The 14039-nt window shown below is 41.3% G+C and overlaps 1 protein-coding gene across 2 annotated transcripts in view; it reads right to left on the bottom strand.

Annotated features, from left to right (window-relative positions):
- sbm (L-type amino acid transporter sobremesa) overlaps window positions 1-13177 on the bottom strand; it is a 266983-nt gene extending 253806 nt beyond the window's left edge. Inside the window, exons 1-2 of one of the 2 annotated variants that reach the window (XM_070101136.1) lie at window positions 13098-13177; window positions 2471-3373 (exon numbers count right to left, since the gene is read on the bottom strand). In XM_070101136.1, the coding sequence (XP_069957237.1) occupies window positions 2471-2525 (55 nt within the window). In that variant the 5' untranslated portion in view covers window positions 2526-3373; window positions 13098-13177. The remainder of the gene's footprint in view (window positions 1-2470; window positions 3374-13097) is intronic. The other variant, XM_070101137.1, reaches the window with a different exon arrangement.
- Window positions 13178-14039: the final 862 nt, after the last annotated feature.

Genomic DNA, 14039 nt, shown 5'->3' with positions numbered 1-14039 from the left:
GCAGTTGTGTGGGCGAAAACGTTTTGATACTAAGAGAAGTCAGAGGACAGTGGCCAGACTGGTTTAATCTGACAGGAAGGCGACAGTAACTCAAATAACCACACGTTACAGCAGTGGTATGCAGTAGAGTATCTTTGAATGCACAACACGTCGAATCTGAAGTGGAAGATAACACCAGGTTCCACTGCTGGTAGCTGGTAGGGGAAGCGTCTTACGACTACGATGGTGAACACCATCTAGGCTGAGGGACTGATTACCTCGTCAGACGAGGTAATCAGTCCCTCAGTAGACGATGAGGATTGTCTTCTTCTGTTTCTCGTTTCAACACCTTAAATTAACTTTTGTACTGAATTAATAAAGCCCCAGCTTGGCGAAACGCTTCCGAATAAAGATACCCACGTACTTCACATGTCTTATTCATAAACTTTTCGGTATTGTATACCATTACTATTTTCGTGGGGGTTCGAAAGGAGATATGATGGTTGAAGATAAACACACTTGTGGATGGTAACACTATATATTGTCAGACTGTGGTAAAGGAGCCCAACCTGCCGTGTGTTGCAGTCTAGCAGGTAATGGGTCAATGTTTGTGCCAGAGAGTGGTGGCTGTACTGGCACTGTTCTGCTGCTGCATTCTAAGGTCTCCTGTTGGTGGTGGCGTAGCCAAGAAGCAGAAGCTGAACAGCTGTGTATTGGTGTCTGGTCAGGCGGCTGTTGTTAAGTGTGGGGTTGGTGCTGTATGCTGGTGTCTGGTCAGGTGGCTGTTGTTAAGTGTGGGGTTGGTGCTGTGTTCTGGTGTCTGGTCAGGTGGCTGTTGTCAGGTGTGTGGTTGGCGCTGTGTGCTGGTGTCTGGTCAGGTGACTGTTACGTGTGGGGTTGGTGCTGTGTGCTGGTGTCTGGTTAGGTGTGGAGTTGGTGCTGGTGTCTGGTCAAGTGACTGTTATGTGTGGGGTTGGTGTTGTGTGCTAGTGTATGGTTAGGTGACTGTTGTTAGGTGTGGAGTTGGTGCTGGGTGCTGGTGTCTAGTCAAGTGACTGTTATGTGTGGGGTTGGTGCTGTGTACTGGTGTTTGGTCAGGTGGCTGTTAAGTGTGGGATTGGTGCTGTGTGCTGGTGTCTGGTCAGGTGGCTGTTATGTGTGGGGTTCGTGCTATGTACTGGTGTCTGGTCAGGTGGCTGTTGTTAAGTGTGGGGTTGGTGCTGTGTACTGGTGTCTGGTCAGGTGGCTATTGTTATGTGTGGGGTTGGTGGTGTGTACTGGTGTCTGGTCAGGTGGCTATTGTTATGTGTGGGGTTGGTGGTGTGTACTGGTGTCTGGTTAGGTGACTGTTGCCTCAACATTTTTTTTTTTTTAGGTGACTTTTTAGGTGTGAAGTTCGTGCTGAGTGTTGGTGACTGGTCAAGTGACTGTTGTTAGGTGTGTGGTTGGTGCTGTGTGCTGGTGTCTGGTCAAGTGACTGTTGTTAGGTGTGTGGTTGGTGCTGGATAGACGTTTCATTGGAATATTCACATCTTGTCTCCCACTAATTTCAACTGAGGGACACTGGTAACATCCTCTGGTGGGTGGAAACGTAGTATAATGAAGATTTTCGCCTGATTAAAATTTCCTTAACATTATGAGTAAAGTTTTCGCAAGAATTTTAATCAATTAAATTTACTTACAAAGTCCTTTAGGCACACTAAGCATTGATATGGTATATTTCCATTTTTATCTAATATTAGTTATATTTAAAAGGCTCACCGGGGTGGGTGAGATCACGTACTAGCAGTGAATTTACAATACAGTAGGTCCCGCATATACAGCACTTTCGGTGTTCCACGTTTTCGTTTGCTTTCAACTGAATCATTGTTCCACCCACCGGTGATAAGTCATCCGAGAGTGGAACATAATGAACAATAACTCAATCTGAAGCCAATGAAAACGTGGAATACCGAAAATAGGTGCTGTATATGCGAGGCCCTCCTGTACTTACACAACTCAGACTCCCTATGTCTGCGACTCTGTGAGAGAGACCAAATTTAGCTGTTGCTCAATTTCAGCTAGCGTGGCCACGCTAGCTGGAGATTCGTCTGTAAAAACTTGCATTTGTGGTCACAGTGGTGCCTATGCTAACCTTCCTATGGTGTAGAAATATACCTAGTTGGATGAATCTTATTGTGGCTAGCTGGCCCAGTGGCTAACGCGACGGTCTGGAGTTTTGAGACTCTCTGATCGCGGGTTCTATCCCCATCCGTGGTATGGTTTAAGAATGTACATTTCGGGCCTCTGTAAGCCAGTTGTACAGGACGATAACTAGACACTTTACAAACAATAGATATATTTTTGCAAATACTCATACAACACAGTAAGCGAAACAAGTGCACTTTAAAAAAAAAGGTAAACAATATGCGTAGAGGCGTAATCCACAAGTGCAGTGTTGAATCTTATGCGACCTTAAGTTTTAAAAGCATTACAAGCCAAAATTACTCACCTCTGGCGGTAGCATGCTGCGTCTGGTCGTCACTGACGAAGGCGGGGTTCTCCATAGTCTTCCTCTTGAAAGTTCCGCTCTAAATCTTTATCCTTCTTGGTGTCTCTTGGCCCTTTTTACTATTTCCAGCGCTTAAACACGTTTTTCTATAACCACTAATTTTGTGTCTCAAGTCTTATCTTCATCCCTCTAAACCCATGAATCTGTCTTATCAATTCTTATCCACGTCACTAAATGAATTATTTTCGTTTGTTAATTTTTATCAATGTCACAAATCAATTAATTCTGATTGTCAATTCTTGTCCACGTCACTATATCAATTATTTATTTCTTGACCACGTCACTAAATCAATTATTTATGTTAATTCTTGACCACGTCACTAAATCAATTACGTTAATTCTAGTCCACGTTAATAAATCAATTTACGTTAATTCTTGTCCACGTCACTAAATCAATTATTTATGTTAATTCTTGTCCACGTCACTAAATCAATTATTTATGTTAATTCTTGTCCACGTCACTAAATCCATTAATTCTATCAATTCTTATAAACGTCTCTGCCCACATCAGCTCACTTTCATCTGCCTCTTTCTCCAACCATTGCTTTTGCTGAGTTATCCACGTCTTTACATGGCCACTTATTTTATCCTTTACTTATCATTCACGACTCTACACATGTACTATTTACAGTTATTTGTTAATGTTCCCACACACTAGCACTGTATTTTTCCACACACACACACACACACACTAGTACTGTATTTTTCTACACACACTAGTACTGTATTTGTCCACACACACAGCAGTACTGTATTTTCCTTTTAATATAAAGTGTCTACCTTTTTTGTATTCTGTAAAAACGCTTCAAGTTTTGAAGTCAATGTAAAATACTAATTATATACCTGAAAATAAAAAAAAATGAATGTAATAGAAAGCATTGCAGGCGCCGCCTCTTAATGGGGAAGTGCTAAACCCATAAATGTTATATAACGCTCGGGGAATGGAAGGTTTTCCATCCAAGAAAGTGGAGAACAGCTTTAGTTCCTTAGATTAAGAGCCCTTTAACGGCATCCAGGCATCCTCCCTTCAAGGGTACTGTCAACCAGCGTTATTGTTTCTTGGTCTCCAGTAGTCCATCATACCTACTCATAAAACTGTGTACAGTGTTTGCGTCTACCACCTCTCCATCCAGCTCGTGCCACTTGCTAACTACACTAAGATTCAATCGACGACTCCAGCATCCATCAGCGTCGCCAACTCATCTCAAACACTCACCGTCTCTCTCAGTTTCCTCTCTCTTTTTCCTCCTACTGCCATTGCTTTGCACTTGGCTGGAAAACAGTAAGGACGTGTTTCCATAAGACACCTGCTGTCCCTGTCCCTGTTCACCCATCAGTTTAAAATGGGTACCTGGGCGTTAGTCGACTGGTGTGGGTCGCAACATGGGATAAAACTGACCTAATTTGCCCGAAATGCTCAGCATAACAAGGGGCTTTTTATATAGCAGTATGTCATTGATGTCAGCTAGGCCTGTATACCATGTACATGTACTTGTAGTAAATAAAGATATTATATTATATGCCTATAGGGCGCGTTCTTACACGCTTGTTACTTGCTGAGCTATGTTGGAGAAGGATGGGCCCTTCTCCAACGCTCTTATATGGGTGTGAAGCATGGGTGGTGAGTGTTGCAACAAGGAAAAGACTGAAGGCAGTGTCTGAGGGCAATGTGTGGTGTGAATATTATGCAGAGAATCCGTAGCTTGGAAATTAGGAGGTGAGGGGTTACTGAAAGTATTAACCAGAGCTGATGAGGGGTTGTTGAGGTAGTTTGGAAATTTAGAGAGGATGGAACAAAATATAATGACTTGGAGGGTGCAAGGAAGATGGGGTAGGGGTCATCCTACGAAAAGCTGCATGGGGGGGAGGGTAAAGGAGGCTTTGTATGCGAGGGGCTTAGACTTCCAGCAAGCGAGCGTGATCGTGTTGAATAGGAGGGAGTGGAGACAAATGGTTTTTATGAATTGATGTGCTGTTGGAGTGTGAGCAAGGAAACATTTATGAAGGGATTTAGGGAAACAGGTTAGCAGAACTTGAGACCTGGAGGTGGGAGGTACAGTACCTGCACTCTGAAGGAGGGACGGAGATATGCTGCAGTTTTTGAACTGTAGTATCGACACGAATCTGGCAAGACAGTGATGGAATGAGTGATAATGAAAGTGTTTCTTCTACTTCGGGTCACAATGCCTCGGTGGGAAACGGCCGATGTATATATATATATATATATATATATATATATATATATATATATATATATAGATAGAGAGAGAGAGAGAGAGAGAGAGAGAGAGAGAGAGAGAGAGAGAGAGAGAGAGAGAGAGAGAGAGAGAGGGAGAGAGAGAGAGAGAGGGAGAGAGAGGGAGAGAGGGAGAGAGAGAGAGAGAGAGAGAGAGAGAGAGAGAGAGAGAGAGAGAGAGAGAGAGAGAGAGAGAGAGAGAGAGAGAGAGAGAGAGAAATTCTCTGACAGGGTTGAGGAGAGTAAGGATCCCACATGGCAGCTGTGTCATCACCACCTACGGCATCACTGACAGGGTTGAGGAGAGTAAGGACCCCACATGGCAGCTGTCATCACCACCTACTGCATCACTGACAGGGTTGAGGAGAGTAAGGATCCCACATGGCAGCTGTGTCATCACCACCTACTGCATCACTGACAGGGTTGAGGAGAGTAAGGATCCCACATGGCAGCTGTGTCATCACCACCTACTGCATCACTGACAGGGTTGATGAGAGTAAGGACCCCACATGGCATCTGTGTCATCACCACCTACTGCATCACTGACAGGGTTGAGGAGAGTAAGGACCCCACATGGCAGCTGCGTCATCACCACCTACTGCATCACTGACAGGGTTGAGGAGAGTAAGGACCCCACATGGCAGCTGTGTCATCATAAACCATTAAGGCCAGATGACCTTGACCTAGATACATAAGAGTTTATTTCCTTCTACAATAAGCGTGTCACCACTTGCTAATTCTAAAAGGTCAGTGACTGCTTTGATGAGCCTTGCACTAGCCCAGGCACTGGAAATGCCCCTCTTTCTCTGCCCCTTGTGTCATCAGTCTTCAAGTTCTTAGACCGCTATGATTAAGTGGCATTTGCAAACTGTGATTCTCACTAGAAATATAAAATATAATTCTTCTGGCATAATGACAACTGCAGTTACCAAACACTATGACCATTTTAAAACTGATCTTAATAGAGAATAATTTACAAGGTACACTGGCTCAATAATTATTCAAGCACAAATATTCACATAGCAACCCTTGGCACTGGGAAATGTAATACACACAATACACCAGGGGTGGTCAGGGAATATAGACCTCTATGACTGTATAATAAAGACTATTCGTGGACATCAATATTCCAATCCCGTCGGTTTAGATCAAAGAGAGAATTATGGTCAGGACTAGGTCAGCCCTCCTCTCTTTTGTTTGGCATTTCAAGGCATAGGCAGTTGGATGAGTAAGGAAGTGGTGGAGGCAAACTCCATTCATAGTTTCAGGTGCAGGTTTAAGAGGATCCCAAGAGGTCAGGAATCATTAATGACGGTCGTCTGTGTTCTACGAGATTCAGCTCTGTAAACACAACTCAAGGGTATATCCCCGTATACATAGCGTAAATAAACACATCCAAAAATATGATATGATGATAAATTAGACACTTGTGCTACACTTGGGTATCCTTGTGGAAACGTTTCGCTAACCAGTGGCTTCCTCAGTCCAGTACAAAGAATAGTTGAAAATCATGAGGTAATCAGTCCTCGCTGAGCGACTAACGAATTAACACCCTTTGTCAACACCATCGCCGCCACATTATTACATTCACGGGAGGGGAAAAGCACTAAACCCACAGGGGTTACACATCGTCTGGGTAAAACCAGGTCATCAGATTCGATGCCATGGAGGTAAGTACAATTAGGTATCCATCACCAGCGTCAAGGAAACTTCCTCGTGGAGCATCGCCACTAGAGGTCACTCAGGTGAGTGCTTGCGATATGATAATGAGTCAGCACGGACCCACTGTCATCCAGCTTTTATTTTCATTCTAAGGGTTAGTTGTAAAATGCTCCAGCGTGTTAAGAGGCACATAAATTCTCCCGTCTTATAATAGCATATTCATTTTTAAGCTTTGCTCAGACCTCTCAAATATAATTTTCCTCAGAGTTACGAAACACACATAGCAAATGCGATAGTAATTATGGACAAGGTAGATTATAGTGGAAAAATGAACATGTTATTAGAAGACAGGGGTACTTACGTGCCCCTTAAGTTTCCTCTGTTGGTGAGAGTCGTGAGTTGTTGCAGCCAGAACATTGACTTATTGTTTCACATGTCATCCTACGTCACACGTGATCTATTTGTGAAGGAAGGAAAGAAAGAAGTGCATGGCAGTGTCATCAAGATGAGCACCATGTGTCTGTGCATCAGGAGTGAATTGTATACAAGTGGTGTAAGAGAACTCTTCCTCTGTGGGCTGCTGTCTTAACCTCACATTGCACATAGCCACCCTCCCTTCAAGGGGATTCCTCTGATCTTCAAGGGCTCTTTATCCAATGAATTAAGTTTCTCCCCAATTGTTTTCGATCAAATTTGATCACCTCTTTTTCCCCCCCTGGATCTGCATAACTGCTAAAGGTTTAGCGCTTTATGAACGTATTACCCTTCAAAGAAGGTTCCTTGATGTTGGAGAGGGGCTCTTGATCTAAGGAATTGGACCAATTCCTTGACTCAAGTTTGAATGCCTTCCATTCCTCAAGGCACTGTATGACCTCTATCGGTTTAGTGCTCCCGCATGAATGGAATAATAATAAAATAATAATAATAATAATAATAATAATAATAACTGTAATAATGATGCAGGAGTCTACGATAGATTATCACACCAAAGCAAAGCCCTTGTATTTGTGTTGCGAGACAATGTTGACACCAGCAATGAGAGCTGCACTCATCGAGGAATAAGCCTGATTTGAAAAGTTGAAAAATTGTCTCTTTCTAATCTAGATCACACGAACTTGTACATAGTTCATTGCCTCTGTAACTTGCTACCATAACATTACACAATGAGTCCCTAGTCTCACTGTGTACTTCTGTCATTGTTTAACTACCGCCTAGAGGACAGGTGTAACTTGAGGGACTTTGAGGGACTATCTTCTATGAACGCTGATAGACTGATTACATCCACCGCTTCTAATGTCTTCAGTGTTATTTCCGCCTGTATTAGACTAAAGAAGCATGATGTTCCGGCGAAACTTTTCGGTAATAAAGATGCCCAAGTGTTACACATATATTAATCTTCAACTTGTCGATATTGCATACCATCAATAAATGAGTGAGTGTATAATAGTTACTAAGCTGGAACTACATAATATGACATGTGAATTTTTTAGATTAGCCTAGGTAATTTACACATATGATACACTATGTATGATAGCTGTACTTATGTGTACTTGTACCAAAATAAACTTACTGACCTTCTGTCATATTTCACCACACTTGCACATGATTAACCAGAACTAACCATTACTTCGGGGCATTACTTCGAGTTCTCCAGCTTTAAGTTTGTCTCACGATTAGCGGAAGGAGGGTAAAGTCCCCACCACTCCTCATGTTACTAATCTGTGCGTTTAACACTTCATACAATATTAAATGTTTTTATTTCCTCATTTTAGTAGCACTCCCTCCGTCAGGTCTCAACTTATTACAGTGATACAGGAGGGACAGGGGGCTGGAGTGCGCTATTGTTGACATTGTTGATTCATTTGTTTTTTTGCAGAGCATAGGATTCTTTTATTTATTCAGCGATTTAAATACACACCGTTTCTAACATCACCATTACGCAAGAAACAAAAGTGAGTGTGTCGTATTCTTCCGGGCTTGAAGAAACATTTGACACAGTACCTCCACGTTGTCGTGGTACAGATAATTCATGCTTCATGGTAGACGAAAGAAAGACCTAGACTCGTGCTAAAAGTTTCGTCACTTCCCTTATACACAGCCCAAACACTCCTCTCCTGACTCACTTGTGTATATGTTAGTTAATGTGTGTGTGTGGAGAGAGAAAGAGAGAAGAACAACAACCAACCACTGACACACTTAACCCTCACTTCTCACCGGAGACACACAAACAGGATATCATCAGTGGTGTTCCCACGACTGACAATTTTAAGAACTGCTTAGAGGATCCTAAAGAAAAAATCCTTCCAAATTTATTAGGAGCTTCAAAATGCAGCTAAAGAAAGAGGCAAACTATTACGCTAGATAAAAAAAAAAAAGAGAGAGAAAGGATTTGTTTGAAGGAATATACAGATCGTGATTTGAGGAAAAAGAATGTCTATATAAAAATGTCACCCGCGGGATCCCGCAGGAACCAGTAATAGGGCCCTGATAGTTTATAATAAGTATTTTTTTTTGTCAGGAATGAATGATAAATAAAAACTTTATAATAAAAAAAATGCCTAAATCTCTACAAGAATAATTCAGTAAGATGCGCAAACTGAAATAAGCCTTAATAAGGCTGATTATTATTACAATCAAAATTAAGGGCTGAATCAACAACGGTCAACTAAGGTTGATAATACCTGCAATGTAATGCAACTATGAGAAAGAAACAAGAGAACACATGATGAATATAAAGTCGCAAAGTACTAGTGTAAAGAATCAATGTTCTCATGCTCACTTTAGCTCATTTTAGTTTCCAGCCAGAAAGCCGTTATTATAACCAGGGGCGGATCTACTATGAAACTAATGAAGCCTTAGCTTCAGGGCCCCTAATCCCGGAGGGGCCCCAGAAGCCACTTTAGTCCACATTGCTTAAAAATTTGGGGTCTACTGTATGAGTTTTTTTTAATAATATTAGTAATATAGTGTAATTTAATACAAAGTAATAGTTAAAATAAAAATTAAAAGGTTATTAAAGTATGACGTAGGCTAGACGTTGCTGGTTGCGAAAGTTACCCCGTAAGTTTTACTCTAGCCTTCTCAAGGTCGTCAGTCTATCAGCGGATACAAAGCTGTATAAATCTGCTTGGTGTAGAAACACACGTGAGCAAACACTAGGACATTGATTAGAAAACATTTCGGTCCTGGGACCTTGATCACTTCAAGGTCCCAAGACCGAAACGTTTTCTAATAAATATGTCTTAATGTTTGCAAACGTGTCTTTCTAAACCAATTTGTTGTTATTACAAAGGTTTATTCCAAATGTCTGCTTCCACTGATTATTATTATAATCAAAAAAGAAGCGCTAAGCCAGGATGCTTCCACTGAAAGATATTAGAAATGCGCCTTTAGGAAAAGTTTTGTTACCTGACGTCACTAAAGAGTAGGCGAGTATAACGATTCTTAGGAAACAGGGCAAGTGTTGCCTGACGCGGGTCTGAGTCATATAATAACCCACAGCTGGAGCTTTTGGTCATCTGACTGAGGACTTCCGCTGGCTTACCGGTCAACCTCTTTAAAAATCATGGTTACGATTATAAACATTAGTAAGTTGATATACACTTCCCAAGCAAGTGTGTCACTAAAGGGGGAATTCCTGCCTCTGGTATTTTCCTGAAAAAAGTTGACCTTCCATATTATTTAAAATAGACTACGTCTCCATCATGTGACGTTATAGTTTGACGTTGGAGCTGGTAACAAAAAATATCTGAATTTCTACATTTATAGAATAATAATAATAATAATTATTATTATTATTTATTATTATTATTATTATTATTAGTAGTAGTAGTAGTAGTAGTAGTAGTAGTAGTAGTAGTAGTCGTAGCAGTAGTTGCAGTATTTCCATATTCATGTGAAAACGCTAAACTAATAGGATTTATACAACTCCTACGAAATGGGAGGTAGTAGGTTTGATGAAAGGTGAGAGTTGCTCCAATTCGTTGGACGAAGAGCCCATCATCAAGAGGTACCATCCTTTACGTCACCTTGATTTCTCGAGTTTGTTTTCCGCCATCAGGATGTTAGGTGTGGCCCTAAGTATTTATTTCAAATACGTTTCCAGTCAGAAATCTAGATGTGATTTTGGCGATTTACTCCAAGTTTTTCCAGTGACGTCAAACTCGGGTTATTTCTCAACCTTTCCTCTACCCCAGCGTGGAATTTTCTTCCCAAGTGTGAGCTTCTTTCCAGGTGCAACAATTTTTTTTTTTTTTATTTGGTGTGACAGATGCTTTTATTGTGAGTTTCCGCCATACAGAGTTGGCGTATGAAGTTCAGATTAAGTTTCTTCCTCTGATATAATAGTTGCCATCTTTTGTGTGACTGTTGTTTTCACTGGTGACTTGCCAAGTGTGGCAATTTCTTTCCAGATGTGACTGTTTCTTTCCTGTCATTAAAGTGTTTTCCCAGTCGGTCCCTGAGAGACCTTGCGAGAGAATGCTTCCTTCGACGCTGTTGTCCTTTTATTTCAATTGTAATTATTGGTAGTTTGTAGATTATATTCTTTACTGCAGTTGTAATGAATGATTTCGTGATACAAACTGCTAGCGCCAAAAATCAACCAACTCATTTAACATTTGAGGAGGAAATGACAACACTTTCAGTAGAAGATACAATGTATCTTAACCTTAAACTGTCCAAACAGATCTACGTTCACATGCGTAGTGCTCCAAAAGTAGATCTACGTTTTTTTACATACTTTCAAATGTTGAAAAAACGTAGATCTACGTTTGGACAGTTTAAGGGTTAAGTCAGGGTTAAAATATCCAGAGGCTAATCTATTGTCTTTATTTTTATTATTGTACAATGTTCTCGTGCTGTTCTCTTTTGTGAAGCACTTTTACGTAAGTATTTTCTGATAATACGCATATGGAAAAATGTTATTATTAATGTCCTTTAATTTTTAATAGGTATATAAAGATGGTCTCAACTATGTTGGTACCCAAACGTGTTCAAGATTTATTAACACTTCATTCCTATGGCAAAGCAAGTGTATAAGAAAAGGGTTTCTTTCTGCTTAAAATAATGATTTGGGGGGGACCATCCCAATTTTTTTTAATCCTCCTTGAAGGTATAGCCTGGCTACGAGCCTGTTTCCAGGTGTGACAGTTTCTTCCCAGGTGTGACAGTTTCTTCCCAGGTATAGCAGTTTCTTCCCAGGTGTGACAGTTTCTTCCCAGGTAGGACAGTTTCTTCCCAGGTATGACAGTTTCTTCCCAGGTATGACAGTTTCTTACCAGGTATGACAGTTTCTTCCCAGGAATGACAGTTTATTCCCAGATATGACAGTTTCTTCCCAGGTATGACAGTTTCTTCCCAGGTGTGACAGTTTCTTCCCAGGCGTGACAGTTTCTTCCCAGGTATGACAGTTTCTTCCCAGGTATGACAGTTTCTTCCCAGGTGTGACAGTTTCTTCAGAGTGTAAACTTGATCCTGGCTTTCTATTGTCCTTAATTCCAACTGTTTACAGTTACTTTTCATTGTGTTACAACAGTAAAGAGAAATTTTCGCAAATATTCGTGCCGTGACCAGTTATAACAACATAATTTTGAGGGATGGAGGTTAACGAATTTGATCCGTGGACGGGGAAGACATCTTCAGTCCCTTAGATCAAGAGTCCTTCACCAGGTAGACCAGCATCAAGGTACTTCATTATTTGTCTGTGCGATAAGTCGACTCGTAATGTGTGTATTTTAAGAGGATCCGGCCTAGTATACCTTGCTGTTGTGTACTGTACCACGCCGGAGTACAGTACACCTCATGTACTGTACCACGCCGGAGTACAGTACACCTCATGTACTGTACCACGTCGAAGTACAGTACACCTCATGTACTGTACCACGTCGGAGTACAGTACACCTCATGTACTCACTACGTCACTAGTACAGTACACCTCATGTACTGTACCACGCCGGAGTACAGTACACCTCATGTACTGTACCACGTCGGAGTACAGTACACCTCATGTACTGTACCACGTCGGAGTACAGTACACCTCATGTACTCACTACGTCACTAGTACAGTACACCTCATGTACTCACTACATCACGAGTACAGTACACCTCATGTACTCACTACGTCACGAGTACAGGACACTTCATGTACTCACTACGCCAAGAGTACAGTACACCTCATGTACTCACTACGTCAAGAGTACAGTACACCTTATGTGCTCACTACGTCACGAGTACAATACACCTCATGTACTCACTACGTCACGAGTACAGTACACCTCATGTACTCACTACATCAAGAGTACAGTACACCTCATGTACTCGTCACAAGTACAGTACACTTAATGTACTCACTACGTCACGAGTACAGTACGCCTCATGTACTCACTACGTCAAGAGTATAATACTTCATGTACTACGTCAAGAGCACAGTACACTTCATGTACTCACCACGTCAAACTACAGTACATTTCATGTACTCACCCCGTCAGAGTACAATACACTTCATGTACTCTTCTCACAGTTAAGTTTATTTCACCACTGACTTTTTCCCACAGGTATTTGTCTAGCAATGAATTTACAATTATACAACTAATTGTCCGGCTTAAGTAAACTAGTACAGTACTTGAGCTTCCGCTTATATCCAAATTTGACCGACACTCAACACAATACCCAGTAAAACACTAGTAAAGTGTTAACACGGAGAGGAGGACACAGACACATCCACCCCCAGTGACACACGTGGGGCAACTGACATGTTTTTGTCTTCACCTGCTTCCTAGTCCCTGCCTGAAATTTTTCCTTCTTCATTTATATACTTCCTTTCTTTGATATATATATGTATATACATTTGCCTCCAAGAAGGTGTTAATAATGTTCTTGCTTGTGACAGAAAAATGATGAAAGGAGAGCTTTGAAGCTGGTAATATGGAGCTACAGGTGGGTCCATCGTACGCCCGGTAATCGTACACCGCAGCCAGCTGGTCCGACTCAAAACTCTCTTACGGCTTGTGATTTTTATTTTATGTATGGGGGAATAGTTTATAAGGGTTATGCAGTGTCTTGGGAATTGGAGGTAATCGGAATGAATCCAAGGAAGAGGAAGGTAGCTCTAGTTCCCTAAATCAAGAATCCTTCAAATCCGAATTCTCTCGAGGACCCAATGGATATAACTAAATAAACTTACTTATAAGACTGATAATGAGGAGCTCATAATGATATATCTTGGATGACTACCAATAAACTCATTTAATACTGACAAAACCTATTTTTTAATTATTATTATTATTATTATTATCATTATTATTTATTATTATCACACTGGCCGATTCCCACCAAGGCAGGGTGGCCCGAAAAAGAAAAACTTTCACCATCATTCACTCCATCACTGTCTTGCCAGAAGGGTGCTTTACACTACAGTTTATAAACTGCAACATTAACACCCCTCCTTCAGAGTGCAGGCACTGTACTTCCCATCTCCAGGACTCAAGTCCGGCCTGCCGGTTTCCCTGAATCCCTTCATAAATGTTACTTTGCTCACACTCCAACAGCACGTCAAGTATTAAAAACCATTTGTCTCCATTCACTCCTATCAAACACGCTCATGCATGCCTG

The sequence above is a fragment of the Cherax quadricarinatus genome, chromosome 76, assembly GCF_038502225.1.
Source record: "Cherax quadricarinatus isolate ZL_2023a chromosome 76, ASM3850222v1, whole genome shotgun sequence".
Lineage (NCBI taxonomy): Eukaryota > Metazoa > Arthropoda > Malacostraca > Decapoda > Parastacidae > Cherax > Cherax quadricarinatus.
This window is presented reverse-complemented; position numbering and strand designations above follow the sequence as displayed.